At 48.5% G+C, this 17500-nt stretch overlaps 2 protein-coding genes across 3 annotated transcripts; one reads left to right on the forward strand and one right to left on the reverse strand.

Annotated features, from left to right (window-relative positions):
- Window positions 1-86: 86 nt before the first annotated feature.
- Window positions 87-17260, forward strand: LOC105693755 (CAD protein). 2 transcript variants are annotated; one of them, XM_012413881.3, is made up of 24 exons: window positions 87-276; window positions 1040-1178; window positions 1300-1585; window positions 1673-1983; window positions 2063-2855; window positions 2918-3562; window positions 3645-4197; window positions 4280-5082; window positions 5152-5350; window positions 5444-5595; window positions 5679-5783; window positions 10898-11146; window positions 11258-11509; window positions 11619-11783; window positions 12049-12210; window positions 12300-12471; window positions 12536-12651; window positions 12759-13182; window positions 13267-13610; window positions 13697-13838; window positions 14293-14363; window positions 14720-14898; window positions 15006-15210; window positions 15334-17260. In XM_012413881.3, the coding sequence occupies exons 1-24, from the start codon at window positions 162-164 to the stop codon at window positions 15529-15531; spliced, it is 6780 nt and encodes a 2259-aa protein (XP_012269304.2). In that variant the 5' UTR covers window positions 87-161; the 3' UTR covers window positions 15532-17260. The 2 variants fall into 2 exon arrangements, with proteins under 2 accessions (XP_012269304.2, XP_025603094.2); XM_025747309.2 differs by having other exon boundaries at window positions 12759-13610.
- LOC105693756 lies at window positions 5802-10363 on the reverse strand. The gene is made up of 4 exons (XM_012413882.3): window positions 9936-10363; window positions 8928-9229; window positions 6940-8825; window positions 5802-6846 (listed from the first exon to the last, which is right to left on the reverse strand). The coding sequence occupies exons 1-4, from the start codon at window positions 10196-10198 to the stop codon at window positions 6244-6246; spliced, it is 3054 nt and encodes a 1017-aa protein (XP_012269305.2). The 5' UTR covers window positions 10199-10363; the 3' UTR covers window positions 5802-6243.
- Window positions 17261-17500: the final 240 nt, after the last annotated feature.

Here is a 17500-nt window from a genome sequence, read left to right on the forward strand (position 1 = left end):
CCTGCCCCTCCCGCCCCTGGATTTCATCCTCATCCAGACCATGCCGAGAGCCGGCGCGGCGAATATTTAGTATAGTCATAGTCGTCCCTCAGTTAAGAGGGAATTGAGTGCGCAGAGTAGCGTTCAATTGCTTTGCGCTTGTTCGATATCAGGGGTAAACCATGTGTCCCGACGCGATAAAACCTACGTTGAGAGGAAGTTATATCCTCCTCGAGGATGGGACCGTGTTGCGTGGCCGAGGATTCGGTGCCGCGGTTCCCGTCGACGGAGAAGTCGGTTAGTTCCTTTGGAATATATACGTGAAATGGTCCGTCGACGATACGTCGTAGTCCCCATCGTTTCTAACGAATTACGTTTATCAGCTACACTCGACATGCGGTCAACACCGAGTAACGTACGTATGCGTACATCGCGACTGTCGCCGTCGCCGCCGCCGCCGCCGCGCGTAGCTGATAACTTCGGGCTTAACACGTGGTCGTTGGCAAGGTCGAAGTGTTGGGTATACGGATAGGCAACGTGCTTCTCCAGCACGTGGCGTGTCGACGATTCGTCGATCTTCCCATGATTGGGAGTAATAAATTATCTCCGATCGCCGATCGCTTCTGTTTGCGTTCTTTTTCATCAATTTTCTCGGACGATTCGTTCGAAAGATCGGCTTCGAACCGGTTCCACAACCGGAAAAATCGAACGTCCGATCCGTTCGACGGCGAATCGAACGAGGAAATTTGAAAAAAAAACAGAAAAAGCCCTCGTGGAATCTAAGAACGTCTTATATTCTCGCTGTAATCGAGCTGCGAGCTGCGGCTTCGGATAATAAACGAATGTAAACTGATTAGTTATCGCCCCACTATTCGAAATATAATGATGTTATCGATCACCAGTGTGCCGTATCTGTCGTATGCTTTTTTTTTGTTTGTTTTTTAGTACTCGACGTCTGTGACGGCCTATTTTTTTCCACACTCTTCGAATGTTGTACGATTGATTTCAGGTGGTACAAAAAATGAAATTTTGCTACCTAAATTTCTTCTTATTTCCGCAGTTTTTCAGACGGGTATGGTCGGTTACCCCGAATCGTTGACGGATCCTTCGTATCACGCCCAGATTTTGGTGCTCACCTATCCATTGATCGGGAATTACGGGCTCCCGGACGATCAGAAAGATCCGCACGGTCTGCCTTAGTGAGTTTCCAAAAATTGCCAGAGGCCCCCCGAATTATTTTTCCGTCAGCCAATATTCAAATTCAAATTCAACGGTATTCGATTCATTGTTTTCTGTTTCTGTTTTTTTTTCTTCGATAAGCTGGTTCGAATCCCACCGAATATGGGCCGCCGGTTTGGTAGTTGGGGAACTTTGCGAGACCCCGAGTCATTGGCGGCAAACGAGGACCTTGTCCGCATGGATGGAGGAGCAAAATGTTCCCGGTATTTGCGGGGTGGACACCCGGGCCCTTACGAAGATAATCAGGGAGAAGGGCAGCATTCTCGGAAGAATCGTGATAAGCGGTTCGACTCCGGATCCCGAGGAGCCGCTTCCAGCTCTGTCGGATCCCAACGAGAGAAACCTCGTCGCCGAGGTGTCGATTAAAGTGAGAACGATGAGAGCAAAAAAAAAAAAAAAATGTGGAACGTCTCAAGTTGTCTAGATACTAAATTTCATGTTCGATTCACACCAGAAACCCGTGACGTACAATCCCACGGGACAGCCGAGAATCTGCGCCGTTGACTGCGGCTTGAAATACAACCAGATAAGATGCTTCGTGAACAGGGGTGCTCGCGTCGACGTGGTACCTTGGGATCATCCCCTGGACGATGTGGACTTCGACGGTCTCTTCGTCAGCAACGGTCCCGGAGATCCCGTGGTTTGTGAGAAGACGGTGGACAACATTCGCAAGGTTTTGGCTAAGGGTGGAAAACCGATATTCGGAATATGTCTGGGACATCAATTACTGTCGGTAGCCGCCGGGGCCAAAAGTTACAAAATGAAGTGAGTGGAGCGGCGTGACTTTCGCGCAAAGCTCGAATCGATCGAAGCTCACAATTATCCATTTTTTTGTTTCGAACAGATACGGAAATCGCGGTCACAATCAACCGGCGACTCATCACGGAACCGGTAGGTGTTACATGACGTCACAGAATCACGGTTACGCGATCGACGCCACAAATTTACCACCCCATTGGGAAGCGCTTTTCACGAATGCCAACGACCAGACCAACGAAGGTATAGTTCACGAGTACTTGCCCTATTTCTCGGTGCAATTTCATCCGGAACACACCGCCGGTCCTCAGGACCTCGAATGTTTGTTCGACGTGTTCTTGGACACGGTGAATAATTCACCGAACGGTATGACCGTCAAGGAGAGACTCACCGAGCGTTTGAGATACAATTCCTGTCCGTCGACGGGAATCCAGAGGCCCAGGAAGGTCCTGATCCTGGGATCCGGGGGTTTGAGCATAGGTCAGGCCGGGGAATTCGATTATTCGGGTTCGCAGGCGATCAAGGCTCTACAGGAAGAGAAAATCCAAACCCTCTTGATCAATCCGAACATAGCTACCGTACAGACGTCCAAGGGTATGGCCGACAAGGTCTACTTCCTACCCATTATTCCCGAATACGTCGAGCAGGTCATCAAGGCGGAGAGACCCGACGGAGTTCTACTGACCTTCGGGGGTCAGACGGCCCTCAACTGCGGAGTGGAACTCCAGAGGGCAGGGGTCTTCGAACGCTACAACATAGAGATCCTAGGCACCCCGATTCGTTCGATCATAGAAACCGAGGATCGGAAACTCTTCGCCGAGCGGGTGAACGAGATCGGCGAAAAGGTGGCACCCAGTGCCGCGGTGTACGACATCCAAGAGGTAAAATTTTTAGAAAAAATAACCAGCTCATCCGCACCGTGTTACCTCATTTTTCCACACAGGCATTGGAGGCTGCGCAAATATTGGGCTACCCGGTGATGGCGCGAGCCGCTTTTTCGCTCGGCGGTCTCGGTTCCGGTTTCGCCAACAACAAGGACGAGTTGAAAATCCTGGCACAACAGGCACTCGCCCATTCCAATCAACTGATAATAGACAAGTCGTTGAAGGGTTGGAAGGAGGTGGAGTACGAGGTGGTCAGGGATTGCTTCGACAATTGCATAACCGTTTGCAACATGGAGAACGTCGATCCACTCGGTATTCACACGGGCGAATCGATCGTCGTCGCACCGAGTCAAACACTGAACAACAGGGAGTACAACATGCTGAGAACAACGGCGATCAACGTGATCAGACACTTCGGGGTTGTCGGAGAGTGCAATATACAGTACGCTCTGAATCCCATATCGGAAGAATACTACATCATAGAAGTGAACGCGAGATTGTCCCGGAGTTCCGCACTGGCGAGCAAAGCCACCGGATACCCCCTCGCCTACGTTGCGGCGAAACTCGCCCTCGGCATCCCCCTACCGGACATAAAAAATTCCGTAACCGGAAAAACCACCGCCTGTTTCGAGCCCAGTCTCGACTACTGCGTCGTCAAAATACCCAGATGGGATCTCAGCAAGTTCCAAAGAGTCAGCACCAAGGTAAGTCACGGACTTTTATTCCCTCCCCTCTTCCAGGAATCGCCGATTAGGTTGACGTGAGTTTTCGGTTTTCTTTTTCAAGATCGGGAGTTCGATGAAGAGCGTGGGCGAGGCAATGGCGATCGGCAGGAAATTCGAGGAGGCTTTCCAGAAGGCTCTCCGAATGGTGGACGAAAACGTGAACGGTTTCGATCCCTACGTCAAACCCATTGACGACGAGGACCTCGAGCGACCTACCGACAAAAGGATGTTCGTACTCGCGGCCGCTCTTAAAGCCGGTTACTCGATCGACCGACTTTACGAACTCACGAAAATCGACAGATGGTTTTTGGAAAAAATGAGAAATATAACCAGCTACTACACCCTGTTGGAAGACCTCGATCCCACCAAATTGTCGCACGACGTTCTCCTGCGCGCCAAGCAAATCGGATTCTCCGACAAGCAAATCGCGACAGCGGTGAAGAGCACGGAACTGGCGGTCCGCAAACAGAGACAGGAGAGCAACATAGGGCCGTACGTCAAACAAATCGACACGGTGGCCGCCGAATGGCCGGCTACTACAAATTACTTGTATTTGACCTACAACGGCAACAAGCACGACCTTCAATTCCCCGGGGGTTACACGATGGTCATAGGTAGGTACGAATTAACGACGACGTCCCCGCCGAGGAACTGGGACGTTACATTGTCTTCGAATGAAATGGGAAAAAATTTCAGGTTCCGGGGTGTACCGGATCGGAAGTTCCGTCGAATTCGACTGGTGCGCGGTCGGATGTCTGAGGGAATTACGCCGTTTGAATCGAAAGACGATAATGGTGAATTACAATCCGGAAACGGTCAGTACCGATTACGACATGTGCGATCGCCTCTACTTCGAGGAGATATCGTTCGAAGTGGTGATGGACATCTACGATCTCGAGAATCCCGAGGGTGTGATTCTTTCCATGGGGGGTCAACTGCCTAACAACATCGCCATGGATCTTCACAGACAGCAGGCGAGGATCCTGGGAACGTCACCCGAGTCCGTCGACGGTGCCGAAAACCGATTCAAATTCTCTCGCATGCTCGACAGAATCGGCATATCCCAGCCGAGATGGAAGGAGTTGACGAATCTGCAGTCGGCCATCGAATTCTGCGAACAGGTCGGCTACCCCTGCCTCGTGCGTCCTTCCTACGTCCTCAGCGGGGCCGCAATGAACGTCGCCCATTCGAATCACGACCTCGAAACTTACCTGAAAAACGCGAGCAACGTGAGCAAGGAACACCCGGTGGTGATATCGAAGTTCATCCTCGAGGCAAAGGAGATCGACGTCGACGCGGTGGCCTACGACGGGGTGATATTGTGCATGGCCGTTTCCGAGCACGTGGAGAACGCCGGTGTACATTCGGGAGACGCTACTCTGGTCACTCCGCCGCAGGACATAAACCCTCAGACTTTGGCGAAGATCAGGGGGATATCGAAGGCCATAGCGGCCTCGCTGGAGGTCACCGGGCCCTTCAACATGCAGCTGATAGCCAAGGTAATCGTCGGAAGCCTCTGAAATTTTTCTCTCGCGTCCTTTTCACGATCGGTTACCCCCTCTCCGCAGGACAACGAGCTCAAGGTGATCGAGTGCAACGTGCGAGTTTCGCGATCGTTTCCGTTCGTCTCGAAAACTCTGGATCACGATTTCGTGGCCATGGCGACGCGTCTGATCGTCGGCGAGACCGTAGATCCCGTGGACGTTCTCGCTGGGTGCGGCAAAGTCGGGGTCAAAGTCCCCCAGTTTTCGTTCTCCAGATTGGCGGGTAAGCGATTCGGTTTCGAAGAATTATCCAGAGCGCGCTCGACGGGGTTCCCGACCACGTCTCAGTTTATAGTTCACTTTTAATTTTACCCAGGAGCCGACGTCACTCTGGGGGTTGAAATGGCCTCGACGGGTGAGGTCGCCTGTTTCGGAGACAACCGGTACGAGGCTTACCTGAAGGGAATGATGAGCACCGGCTTCCACATCCCCCAAAAAGGAATTCTTTTATCGATAGGAAGTTTCAAAGTAAGTTTCTAATCAGATTTCAAATTAACGATTGCGAGGGAGTCGGTTACACGTTGCGTTAACGTGCAATCATTCGATTTCAGCATAAAACGGAACTGCTACCAGCCATCACGAGTCTCCACAAAATGGGGTACAAGCTGTACGCCAGCATGGGAACGGCCGATTTTTACACCGAGCACGGGGTCGATGTGAGTTTTTCAAAATTATTTTTTTTTCTATTTCTCTTTATTCTCGTTTCCGTTTCATTCAAGCACGCCGAAATTAAAAATATAAATAACGATCTTGGCGGGAAGACACGATTTAATTGTACAATAGAATCCACTCTCTCTCTCTCTCTCTCGCTCTCTCTCTATTTGTACCGCTCACTCACTCAATCAATTAATCTAAATCACCGTTTCTTTTTGACGTTAAATAATTCTTTCTTAACTTACCTAAAAACTAGCTTATCAAATCAACAGATAATTTCTACGGTAAATACTGCATTCACCACGCGCTTAATCACAGACGATTTTAAAAAACGTTTCGTTCTCCCATCGGAGAACGATTCGATGCCTATTTTTCGACGCCGCCGATAATCGGTTGGAAAAAAAAAAACCTCCACCGTCCGACTCCGCGTCAGCGAAGCCTACGGTGTTCCGATACGCCGTTTCAGATGTAGGTAGAATCGGTCAAAAACGAATTGTCTTCAGTTTCCTCGACCAAGCTGACGATCCGGGCCTGTCCCTTTCCTCGGGGGGTGTTGGGTCCGGGACTTTTCAGGGTGACGTCGTTGACCTCGCCGATCGTCACGGTGCCGTCGTGTTCCAGTTCTGTTGTCTGATTTTGGAAATTGACCGTCGGTCGCCTCTGCGTCGGAGCGTAATAGATGTCGTACTCCTTGGTCTCCCCGATGTAAGGTACGAATAGGCCGACCCCGGGTGCTTCAGATCCATCGGCGAAGTGTTGGTTCATCGGTACGCTGATTATCGGCTGATCGTTGCGCCTCGGTATTTCGGGGGCGTTTCTCTGGGGCTTTGGTCGCGACAATTTTTGCCTCAGGGCGCCGATCTCGTCCAAGTAACGTTTGGCGTCCTCCTTGCCGTTCGCCTGTTCGTACAATATCATCGTCAGACGTTCCGCCTGGTTGAGGTAAACGTCCTTCTGCTTCGTCGAACCGTAGTGGTAACAACGTTCCGCCATCTGTATGAAATGCTTGACGAACATGTCGAGGAATGCTACGAGCCTCAGGCCCTGCAACTCGCCGCATCGTTGCTGAAAGCAAAAAAAAAAAAAATTGAATCAAAAGAGTTAAACAAAGTTACTCGGGATTAGCGAAGGAAGAAAAAAAAAGCATTCATCACTCACCGATATTTCGACGACCAATTGCTGGGTACCCTTGTTGGATCTGTTCAGCACGTTTTTGTGTTGAATACTTTTTTGTACTCGTTCGTAGAGCGGGTCTTCCTTCGTTTTGACTTTTACCCAAAAGCCTCCGACCCTGTCGAATCTTTCGTCGAATATTTCCATCTCTTCGACTTGGGGTTGAGTGGCGAGGGGTCTGTCGACCCTCGTCAACGCCGGATTTATCACTCCCATCAAATCGTTGCTCTCCACCGTCAGTATTTTGAATAACTTTTTGTAATCCAAAACGGGAAAAAATTCGGGCTTGTATCTGATATTCTCCATGGACGTCAGTACGTACATAACGGGATTGTCGATTATTCGGTTCAACTGTTTTTGGGTCAGCAGCAAATACTGTTTCGGAATATTGGCGAATAGATTTTTCTTGCTCAGAAAATAATCGGGGAGACACGGCTGCGTTTGGGAAACACTGGCGTACAGTTTCTTCAGCAATCTCCTCAGGCTGTCACCGGCACGGTTCTCCGGCCACATTGACGGCGAATAATTTTGCTCCAGCAGCCAGAACAATTGCGTCCGAATGTGGGACGTGGTGAGTCCGAAGGTAGTATCGACTGGCCTTATGAAAGTTTTGTGCAGCATAAGCGCCAGGAGATAGACTCGAACCTGCGCGTGACTCAGACAGGTTTCCAGGTACCTTTCCACGGCCGGAAAGGTCAACTGCCACTCCAGCGCGTGATTAGGATTCGTCTGTCTCTTCGGCATATATCCTTCCGGTATAATGTGGCACCCGAACTTCTTCACCTTCTGTATCATCTTGGACGTCGGCCATACGTAGATCACGCTGCTCGCGGGGTCGAGGATCTCAGGTCTGACCCTGTGGAGCCATTCGTCGCCGCATTCGGGCCACGCGGCCGGTATGCTGGGTACGATTTCGTAAGGAACGATGAGGGTGCGATTCTTCTCCAAAAAATCCACCGTGTCGCAGTAAATGATCGCCCCTTGTCTGGTGGCCTCGTCGACGTCCTCCGTCTCGAACCTCAGAGGACCCGCCAAACGGTTGGCGAACAGGTCCTGGAAGTAGTGCATGAACTTGTCACTCCTCAGGTACAACCTGTCCTCGTTCTGCCTCTGCAGAGCCTTCCTTATCCTCCTCTGCTGTCTGTTCTGCAGTTGGATCCTCTCGGCCTTCTCACTGTACACTTTGCCGTCTCTGGTGTAAACGATCTTCTTGAAACACGTCGCCGGTATCTCCGACGACGAGGCGGGTATGTTCGCCGGTCTGACCAACGGCTTGGGTGTGTTGAAACTGGTGATCGTCGCGTATCCGTAATCGGAATCGCTGTCGATCACGTAATTGTTGCCGGACGATCCCGACCTGTACCCGGAGCTCCTCACGCTGCTCGCCGGACTAGCTTCCGCGCTCCGCTGACTCTGCTGAATTTGCTGCTGCGTATTCTGGTGTCTGCTCTTCAATTCGTTCAATTTTTTGTGCTGTCCGAGCTGCGCCCGCAGCACGGCGTTCGAGGGTGGTTTTATTCGACCGCTGAGTCTTCGCTCCGACGTTCCGCCGTACGGGGATTCCTCCGCGGATTGTCCCTGAAGCGTCAAATTCGTTTGGGACTGAACTCGGTTGATTTCCTCGTTAGCGCCGTCGCGGTGTCTCAGATCGGTCAGCGATTTCGTGATAATCGGCTTTCCCATGGAGTTCGCGTGCTTCTCGACCTTCGATAGGAACCTCAAGCCCGGATTGTCCCTCGGCTCGAACATGTCCTCGCCGTTGTAAATCTCGTCGTCGTCCTCGGCTATCGAGGAAAGATCCGAGTCCGAACTTTCGTTCGCCTGACCTTTCATCGCCGGCGTGACTTCGAGCGATCTGAGCTTCACGAAGCCTGGAAAAAATTGGTGAAAAATTTTTTGAAATGTGACTCGCCGGCGCCCCTGGGGGATACTGGGAGGCGAGGGCGCGTTAACTCGGTAGTTCGATGTCTTACCCTGATTGCGGCTAGATTCTAGGCACATGTTGTAGACTATAACGTCGGTGAGTAGAGTGTATTCCGGTCCCTCGGCAATTTCGTTAACGTCAACGTTGTCGAGGACGATAAACATTCTCACGGGTTGGAGGGGTTCGACCGTTAACTTTTCGGTCTGTCTGGCCGACGTGAATTTAACGTGACGTGCCACCTGTTCCTGAAGTACGTCCGGTAGCAATACGTGTTTCTGACTCTGCGACAGAATGGTGTTCAGATCGCTCTCCTCTCGAGACACCGGCCTCGCCCTGATATCCAGAATTTCTCTGTCGAAGAAAATGAAAAATTATTATTACGCATCGCGGCGGCGGTTTTGAAAATTGATCGAAGTCCCCGATCATCGGACGACGTGGCCGTCGATAGGTTTACGATATTTTTGGCCGTAGTTCGCACGAAGGAATGCTACGATAGTTGAATCGGATGACGTCATACTCGGTGGGATTCGGACCCTTGCCTACGATCATTGATTAGATTGTTTTAATCGCGGTTCGATCAGATATTACTGTTTTCCCATTCGAGGAACGCACGGTGAGACACGTTTTTGCAACGCTCTTTACCAAGGCCTTCGATCTATCAGAAGAGGGAACTTCCCACTGTCCCAATAATCCTATCGTAGCTAGTTCTCGATTTGGAAATTTTTACATTACGGCGAATACCACTTAGTTAATTATCATACTCCGATTAACATTTTCGTTATTGTTATCACGTTAACAAAGATAAACTCGAATAGGTACGCACGTGATTTTCTACACCGAATCGATCGTCTACGTTACAACGTAGTAACGAAAATCTAACCGCGAAACGATTTATTCGTCAAATTTTTTAATCTTCAAACTTCCCTATCGAATAGGTTCATAGATTAACGAGGTATCTTCCGGATGACATGCACATCGATAGCGATATTATATTTTTCTTCTTCTTCGACTCGTCGAAATACCGCGAAAGTATTAGTCGACGATTTTGATCACTCACTGGTCGTAGTTTTCGAAAAATTGCACGCATAGCATCAGATTGTTGAGAATAAATCCTTGCTGATCCTTTTCCAAGCTGCGACGCATGCGGGACAATTCCGGATCGTAGGCCGCACCGAAATCCGTCGTGATATTGTCGCGTGCATTGACGTCGTTCACTTTCGTTGGAACCTGTTCTTTTTCCGTTTTCTTTTTACCGCCACGATTTCTGACCTTTGAATTACCCGTACCCATGTTAAGGCAAGCGTATTTTATTAGTCTCATTTGCACTGTATGAATTTTATCCCCGTCGGAGTCTGAATCGATAAAACTCGCGCTGCGTTTGAAAAAAACATCGGACGATATTCAGCGCAGGATTCGTTCGTCACCGTCATCGGGCATGATGTACCGACGACTTTTGTGGTCACTGTCAGCGTACAGAGTCGAAGCATTCGCTACCTATCAATCCCCGATAAATGCATATCTCGCTCTCTTATCAAGATCTGGTAATGGATGATTTTTAATTGGACTATTTTATCGGGCTCGATAATAAAGTTATAAAAATTCGCAGAACCGTAAAACGAACGATGATCACCACGTTCACGTACGCGTTACTTAATCTTTCGAATGGTCAAATCCATCGGGAGAGCGATCTTTTCGCTGATCGATTAACATCGGCCTATCGAAAATCATTGTCATCCCCCGATCTCGGCTTCCGAGAACCGAAATCTCGATCGAATCGACGTTACAAGTGCAACCGACGGGCACCGGAGATTGCATAAATTTTCAATCATATCGTTAAGAATCGTTAAGGGACGATTCAAAATTACGTAACTTATCGAAACTGAACTTGACAAAGTTCGAGGTAAATAGATCGTTTATCTAATCTGTGAGCTGGACGGGCGCATGTGTGCCTCGTTTTTTTTTTTTTTTATCACCTCACTACGTCCCAGGTACGAACGACTGAACATTTTACCCGCACAGGTGGAACCGGTGGAATGGACCTTCGAGGACATAGACGTAAACGAGGATTCGAGTCCGAGCGAACTCCGTCACTTGGCGGATTTCTTGTCTAAGAAACATTTCGATCTCGTGATCAATCTGCCCATGAGGAACGGCGGCGCCCGCAGGGTATCCAATTTCATGACCCACGGCTACAGGACGAGAAGATTGGCCGTGGATTATTCCGTCCCTCTGGTAACGGACGTCAAATGCGCGAAACTTCTTGTCGAGGTAAACAATGAGAAGAAGAAGAAGAAGAAGAGAAAACAAAAAAAATCCACCAGCCTTGGCGGAAGATGAAATAAGGAAACGAATTGTATGAATACCATTTTTTGCATTCAGGCGATAAAAATGCTCCGCGGTCGAGCTCCGCTGATGAAAACTCACACGGATTGCATGACATCCCGTTCGATGGTCAAGCTTCCCGGCTTCATCGACGTCCACGTTCACGTTCGCGATCCCGGCGCTACTCACAAAGAAGATTTCGCCTCTTGCACCGCGGCAGCATTGGCGGGAGGAATCACGATGATATTCGCCATGCCGAACACGAATCCCTCGGTCGTCGATCACCAGACGTTCGCCGTGGCCAAGGAGGTGAATCCGATTCGACGTCATCCTTCGTAAAAAAAAAAAAAAAAAACATCCGTAGAATCGACTTGTCTAAAAAATGTTTTTTTTCTTCCCCTCTTCTCCGTTTCTTCAGAGGGCTAGCTCCGGAGCGCGTTGCGACTACGCCCTTTTCATGGGAGCTTCTTCCGACAATTTCGGCACAGTTCACGAATTGGCGCCGATGGCTGCCGGCCTCAAAATGTACCTTAACGAAACTTACACCAGCCTGAAACTCACCGATCTCACAGTCTGGATAAAGGTTCGTTTCCACGTTCGATCGCAAATATCTTTCCTCACCGACGACATCGTTAATCTTCTATAGAGGAAAATCAACGTCTAGATCGGTATGCCGAATTACGACAGTTTATCGCGGATAGTTTTCCAGATCGTTAGATCAAGATTTGTTGATCCCAAAGCTCGCTTGTTATTCGCACGTAATCGTTCGAGATGTGTTTTATTTTTGTTATTTCTCTCTCTCTCTCTCGGTTGAATGAAATGATTTATATTTTTTTTTTTTCCTACAGCACTTCAGCAACTGGCCGAAAAAATATCCCTTGTGCGTACACGCCGAAGGTCAAACTACCGCGGCCGTATTACTTTTAGCAACACTTTACAACCGACCGATACACGTTTGTCACGTAGCCAGGAAGGAGGAGATACAAATAATCGGCGCTGCCAAGGCTAAGGTAAAGTTCGCTCGAAATCGATCTCAGATATAAATTTCATCGTCGTCGTCGTCAACGGGATTACCGATTCTCGAATCTCGATTCACCAGGGGCTACCGGTCACCTGCGAAGTCTGTCCCCACCATCTGTTCCTCTCCCAAGACGACCTCGACAGGGTGGGTCACGGAAGAGGACAGGTCAGACCTGTGCTCTGTTCGAAGGAAGACCAGCAAGCCCTTTGGGACAATCTCAACATCATAGACTGTTTCGCCACGGATCACGGTTGGTAATTTTTATCGAATATTGATCGGCAAGCGTTACCCGCGATCACCTTGTTTTTCTTCAGCGCCTCACACGGTGGAGGAAAAATCCGGCGAAAATCCACCGCCGGGTTATCCGGGGCTCGAAACGATCCTGCCGCTGTTGCTGAACGCCGTCAACGAGGGAAGAATGACGATGGAGGTGAGTAGCCACGGCGACGAAAGTAAACCGGTCGACCGGAAGGCGATCGATTCGCGGCGCGTTTCTTTTTCCCCTCGTCGCGTTATTAACGTCTCCCGCCGATTCAGGATCTCATCGACAAATTTCACCGGAATCCGAAACGGATATTCAACATACCGGAGCAGCCGAACACCTACGTGGAGGTCGACATGGACGAGGAATGGGTGATACCGGAAGCTATGCCGTTCACCAAATCGAAATGGACACCGTTCGCCGGCACGAAGATCCGCGGTTCCATTCATAGGGTGGTTCTCAGGGGCGAAGTTGCCTACGTCGAAGGGCAGGTATTGGTGAATCCGGGATTCGGTCAGGACATAAGGGAGGCACAGGCAAAATCGAAACACGTACTCCCAACGATCCACGGCACCGCCGCCGTCGACGGGTCCGGCAGTCGTCCCGAATCCGCTCTGGAGGGACTCCTCTCCCCGGGACAAGAACGTCAGGAGCGTGTCGTCGCCCATCACGAGCTCTGGGAGCACATCGATCAAGCGGGTGAGAACAGCCCCGTCCGTCGGATCGTCTCGTTCGGTCCTCGAGCTTTTTTTCCTCATTTTTGTTCTCTCGTTTCGTCGCCAGAAACGCACGGGAATCTGCTACAGCCGGCGACGCACAAGGGGAACGTCCACTTCGCTTCGGACTCCGAGGCTAAGGATCACGTGTTGAAAATTCACGCTGGACAACGAAGCGCATCGCCGATTCCGTTCGGCAATTTGATCCGAAACAAGAGCGACAGTAATCCGAATTTGTTCGTTCAGACCGTGAATCCTCATCCCCATTTGAATCCTCATCACGGACTCGTCGGACACGATATCCTCACCGCCTATATGTTCTCCAAGGAACAACTGAACGACATTTTCAACCTCGCGCAAACATTCAGGGTATACGTCCAGAAAGATCGACCTCTGGATCACATTTTGAGGGTGAGTTGTCGCATTATTTTTTTCCGAGCGAAGTTGTAATCCTCACCTTCTTCGTTTTTTTTTTTTGCCCTTTTCTTTGGCATCAGGGGAAAATCATGGCCTCCATTTTTTACGAAGCGAGCACCCGAACGAGTTGCAGTTTTTCGGCAGCCATGCAACGTTTGGGCGGTCGTGTGATTTACATGGACGGTACGACGTCTTCGGTTAAAAAAGGAGAGACTCTCGAAGGTTTGTGACAATGATAAAAAAAAAAAAAAAAAGTAGAAAATATTAAAAACAAAAAAAACAATTCGATCGTTTCGATAAGAGGGAAACTCGTGCGCTCCAGCGATAAAGAGCGTGTTCACATGTTCCTCGCGAGTGATTTCATTACGCATGTTTGAAGAAAGTGAAGTATTTTTTTTTTTTGTCCGCCCATTCTTCTTAGTCAACGTTTTGGTATTCGGTCGGGTATGTCTAGTCTATCTGTACAGCATTATCTTCCACGGACTTTGACTTCTTACTCACAATCAGCTGCGCCAATACATTACCGAGAGTCGAAACGAAAATACGGAATCGTGTATTAGGCAGGAATTTCAACGACGACAAGTTCGATCCGAGCGAATTCCGGCGAAGCGAAAATTTTGCAAAGCTTTTCTCCGGGGGGTATTGAGAACGATACTTGGAAAAATTCTTTTTTCAGATTCCGTCGCGGTGATGGCCGGTTACGCGGACGTGGTGGTCCTCCGACATCCGGAACCGGGAGCGGTGGCGGTGAGTTAATAATCGACGTGCCGTCGTTTTGTGTGTTTTAAATCCGTCGGGTCCCTAATCAAATTTTCCATTCATCGTTCGTTAATCGTTTTACGACTCGGGGGACGTTATGTTGTTAAAAAGTTGATCGATAACCCATCCGATAACAGTGTTTACGAACAAACTCCTTCAACAATTCTACGTACTGATCCGATCTTCGGCAAGTTTCAAGTTTTAACTCCGTCCGAAACCGACGTCCGATCTTTGCTCTTTCGAGATAACGAAGCGCCGAAAATTTATTCTCTCTGTCGATCCGTCACTTCAAAGGCAACCTTGTTTGTTTTTTTTTTTCTGTCCCCCCCGGAATTTTCGTACAGCGCGCAGCTAATCACTGCAGAAAACCGTTGTTGAACGCCGGCGATGGCGTCGGCGAACACCCGACTCAAGCGTTGCTGGACGTTTTCACTATCCGCGAGGAAATCGGTACGGTCAACGGCTTGACCATCACCATGGTTGGCGATCTGAAACATGGGAGGACCGTTCACTCGTTGGCGAGGTTCGTCCTGTGTCTAAGAATTTTATTCCTAACGATCTTTGCCGAGATTCGATGAAATTCTCCCCCGATTTTAATCGCATCCCTTTTTTCCCGATCGCAACCTCCAGATTGCTGACTCTCTACAACGTACAGCTGAGATACGTGAGTCCGGTAGGTCTCGAGATGCCCGATCACATCGTGGAGTACGTCAACTCCCGCGGTATACCTCAGGAGAACGTTCCGAGTCTCGAAAGCGTTCTACCCGACACGGACGTCCTCTACATGACCCGTATACAACGCGAGAGATTCCCTTCCCAGGAAGAATACTTGCAGGTGAGTCAACGAATGTCGATAATTTTATCGCCGTTCGAGGTAATCCCCGTCGTGACGCGTCGTCACGCTCGTTTCCGGCCTCACCTATCGTGGCGATGAGTATCTCCGAAACGATTTCCTCAGGCCTGCGGACACTTCGTCGTCACGCCCCAAATGATGACCAGGGCCAAGAGGAAGATGGTGGTGATGCATCCCCTGCCACGTGTCTTCGAAATCAGTCCGGACCTCGACACCGACCCGAGGGCTGCCTATTTCCGGCAGGCCGAGTGCGGCGTCTACGTGAGAATGGCCCTCCTCGCCATGGTTCTCGGCCGCTGCTGATCGGCCGTAGAAAATCGAACGGTCGGACGATACCCCGCCGTCCGATTGACTTCCGGGATACGATCGAACGACCGATCGTATCCGGATCGTGCATAATTATATTCGGTGGTGTTCTTTCTTTTTTTTTTTTTTTTCTACTTTTTATTTTCATTTTCATTTTTCGCTCCTTTTTTTTCTGTCTGTTACTCGAAATTTTCAGCCGTACCCAAATCGACACGCTCGGAGGCGTTAGCGGTCGTTATCGAAAAAATCATGATCCTATCTGCGCTGGGTTTTACTACCGGATCACCGACGATTACCGTGACCATAACGACTTGGCTATATAAAAAAAAAAAAAAACACGAAATGAAAATTTCTCGCCGGTGTTCGCTTTTTCTCTCTTTCGACGAGTTTTCGAATTTTAGCGTCGCGCTTTGCGGAGGGCAGCTGAAATCGTCGGTACGCTTTATTTCCTAGGAGTGCGCGCAATTAGCCAGCTGACTTTTGCTGAAGTTTGAAATAAAATTGAAGCAAATTCATATCTCGCGTCCTTCAAACCGACGAGAAATCCCCGCTCGCGATATCGCCAATTGATAACAATATGTATCGGTGTTACCTGTTAGCGTTTATGCCCGTTTGTACTAGTTTTCCTTTTTTTTTTTTTTTTTTTCTTTTCTTCTCCTCTTGCGGAAGACAAAAAATTATCCTAGGATCGTGTTTGATCCTAAAATAAATATTTGCGAAACCGTTCGCGCAATCGTACCCGTATTTACTCGTCGCCTGAGGTTTAACGCGGCAGTAAATAGGAGGAATTCCGGAGCTCTGGAATCAACGGGAGAAAATTAATTCACGTTTCCTTTATTCTTCCATTCTGCGGATACCTCACTGAAAATCGCACGTGTCGTTTGATCGCGATAAATGATTTATCAAAATCGTTTCAGCTTCGGTCTCAACACCCGTAGCTATTAGTCGTCCGCGTCTCTACGAAACAATAGCAAATCGAGGTCCACGATTTCACCACTTCGGACGCAAAATCCTTATTCTCTAATTCTATTTCTGTTTTTTTTTTTTCTCTTTTTCTCGCAATCGACTTTACACGAATCCGCGTTAACAATCGTCACTCAGGACGTGGGACAGGTTTTTCTTTTTAACGAAATACCAGCAACTCATTCGCGCCTTGCACAACACATTTGTCAATCACGCATAATTTAGAAAAGACGCGAAACGGCCGTGCGAGGCACGTGTTTTTTTTTTTTTTTTTCATTCCTTCTAAGATACGAAACGTGAAACGAAGAAAGCTGCGGACTGTAAGGTAAAAACTTTCAAACTACCTGCGGAACGTAACACGCTTCGTCACGTGCATTTTAAGTTCAAACTGGTTCAAATAAATATGTACGCGATTAGCTTGTACCGCGTGACGAATTTCCAATGAGTGGAATGGATTTTTTGTTTTTTCTTTTTTCTCTCTGGTAAAATTTTGAGCAAACCCATATTTTACGGCGGTAGAAGAAAACGATTCGGTACGTGGAAGATGAAATGAAAATTAATTGGATGTGATAGTTTTTATAAAAGTATTTTAATATCGGTACATTTGCATACCTGCATATCTACAATTCGCACTCACAATATCGATGTGCACATTCGTTACGATGCGTGTATAATACAATAAAGAAATACAAGTTTCTGTATTAAACGTACATTTTGGCTTCAGATGCTGCAATTTATGTAATAAAATTTTTTTATAACATTCTATTATAATTTTTTTTTAAACAATTAATAATATCGTATACGATTAGTTTACCGACGCACAATACGTTGAAGACTGTCCGATCAACTTTGTCTTATTTTTCCTCATCTCCTCGTCATCGTTCAACAAAAAATTTTCGACTACGTTATCCTTGACAAAATCATGATCCCGTTGCGGGCTCATTGATTTTTTGTGAAATTTTATCGATACTTACTACGGTAATGAGTGTACACTTAATCAATA

This window comes from Athalia rosae, chromosome 4, assembly GCF_917208135.1.
Source record: "Athalia rosae chromosome 4, iyAthRosa1.1, whole genome shotgun sequence".
NCBI classification, from domain to species: Eukaryota; Metazoa; Arthropoda; class Insecta; order Hymenoptera; family Athaliidae; genus Athalia; species Athalia rosae.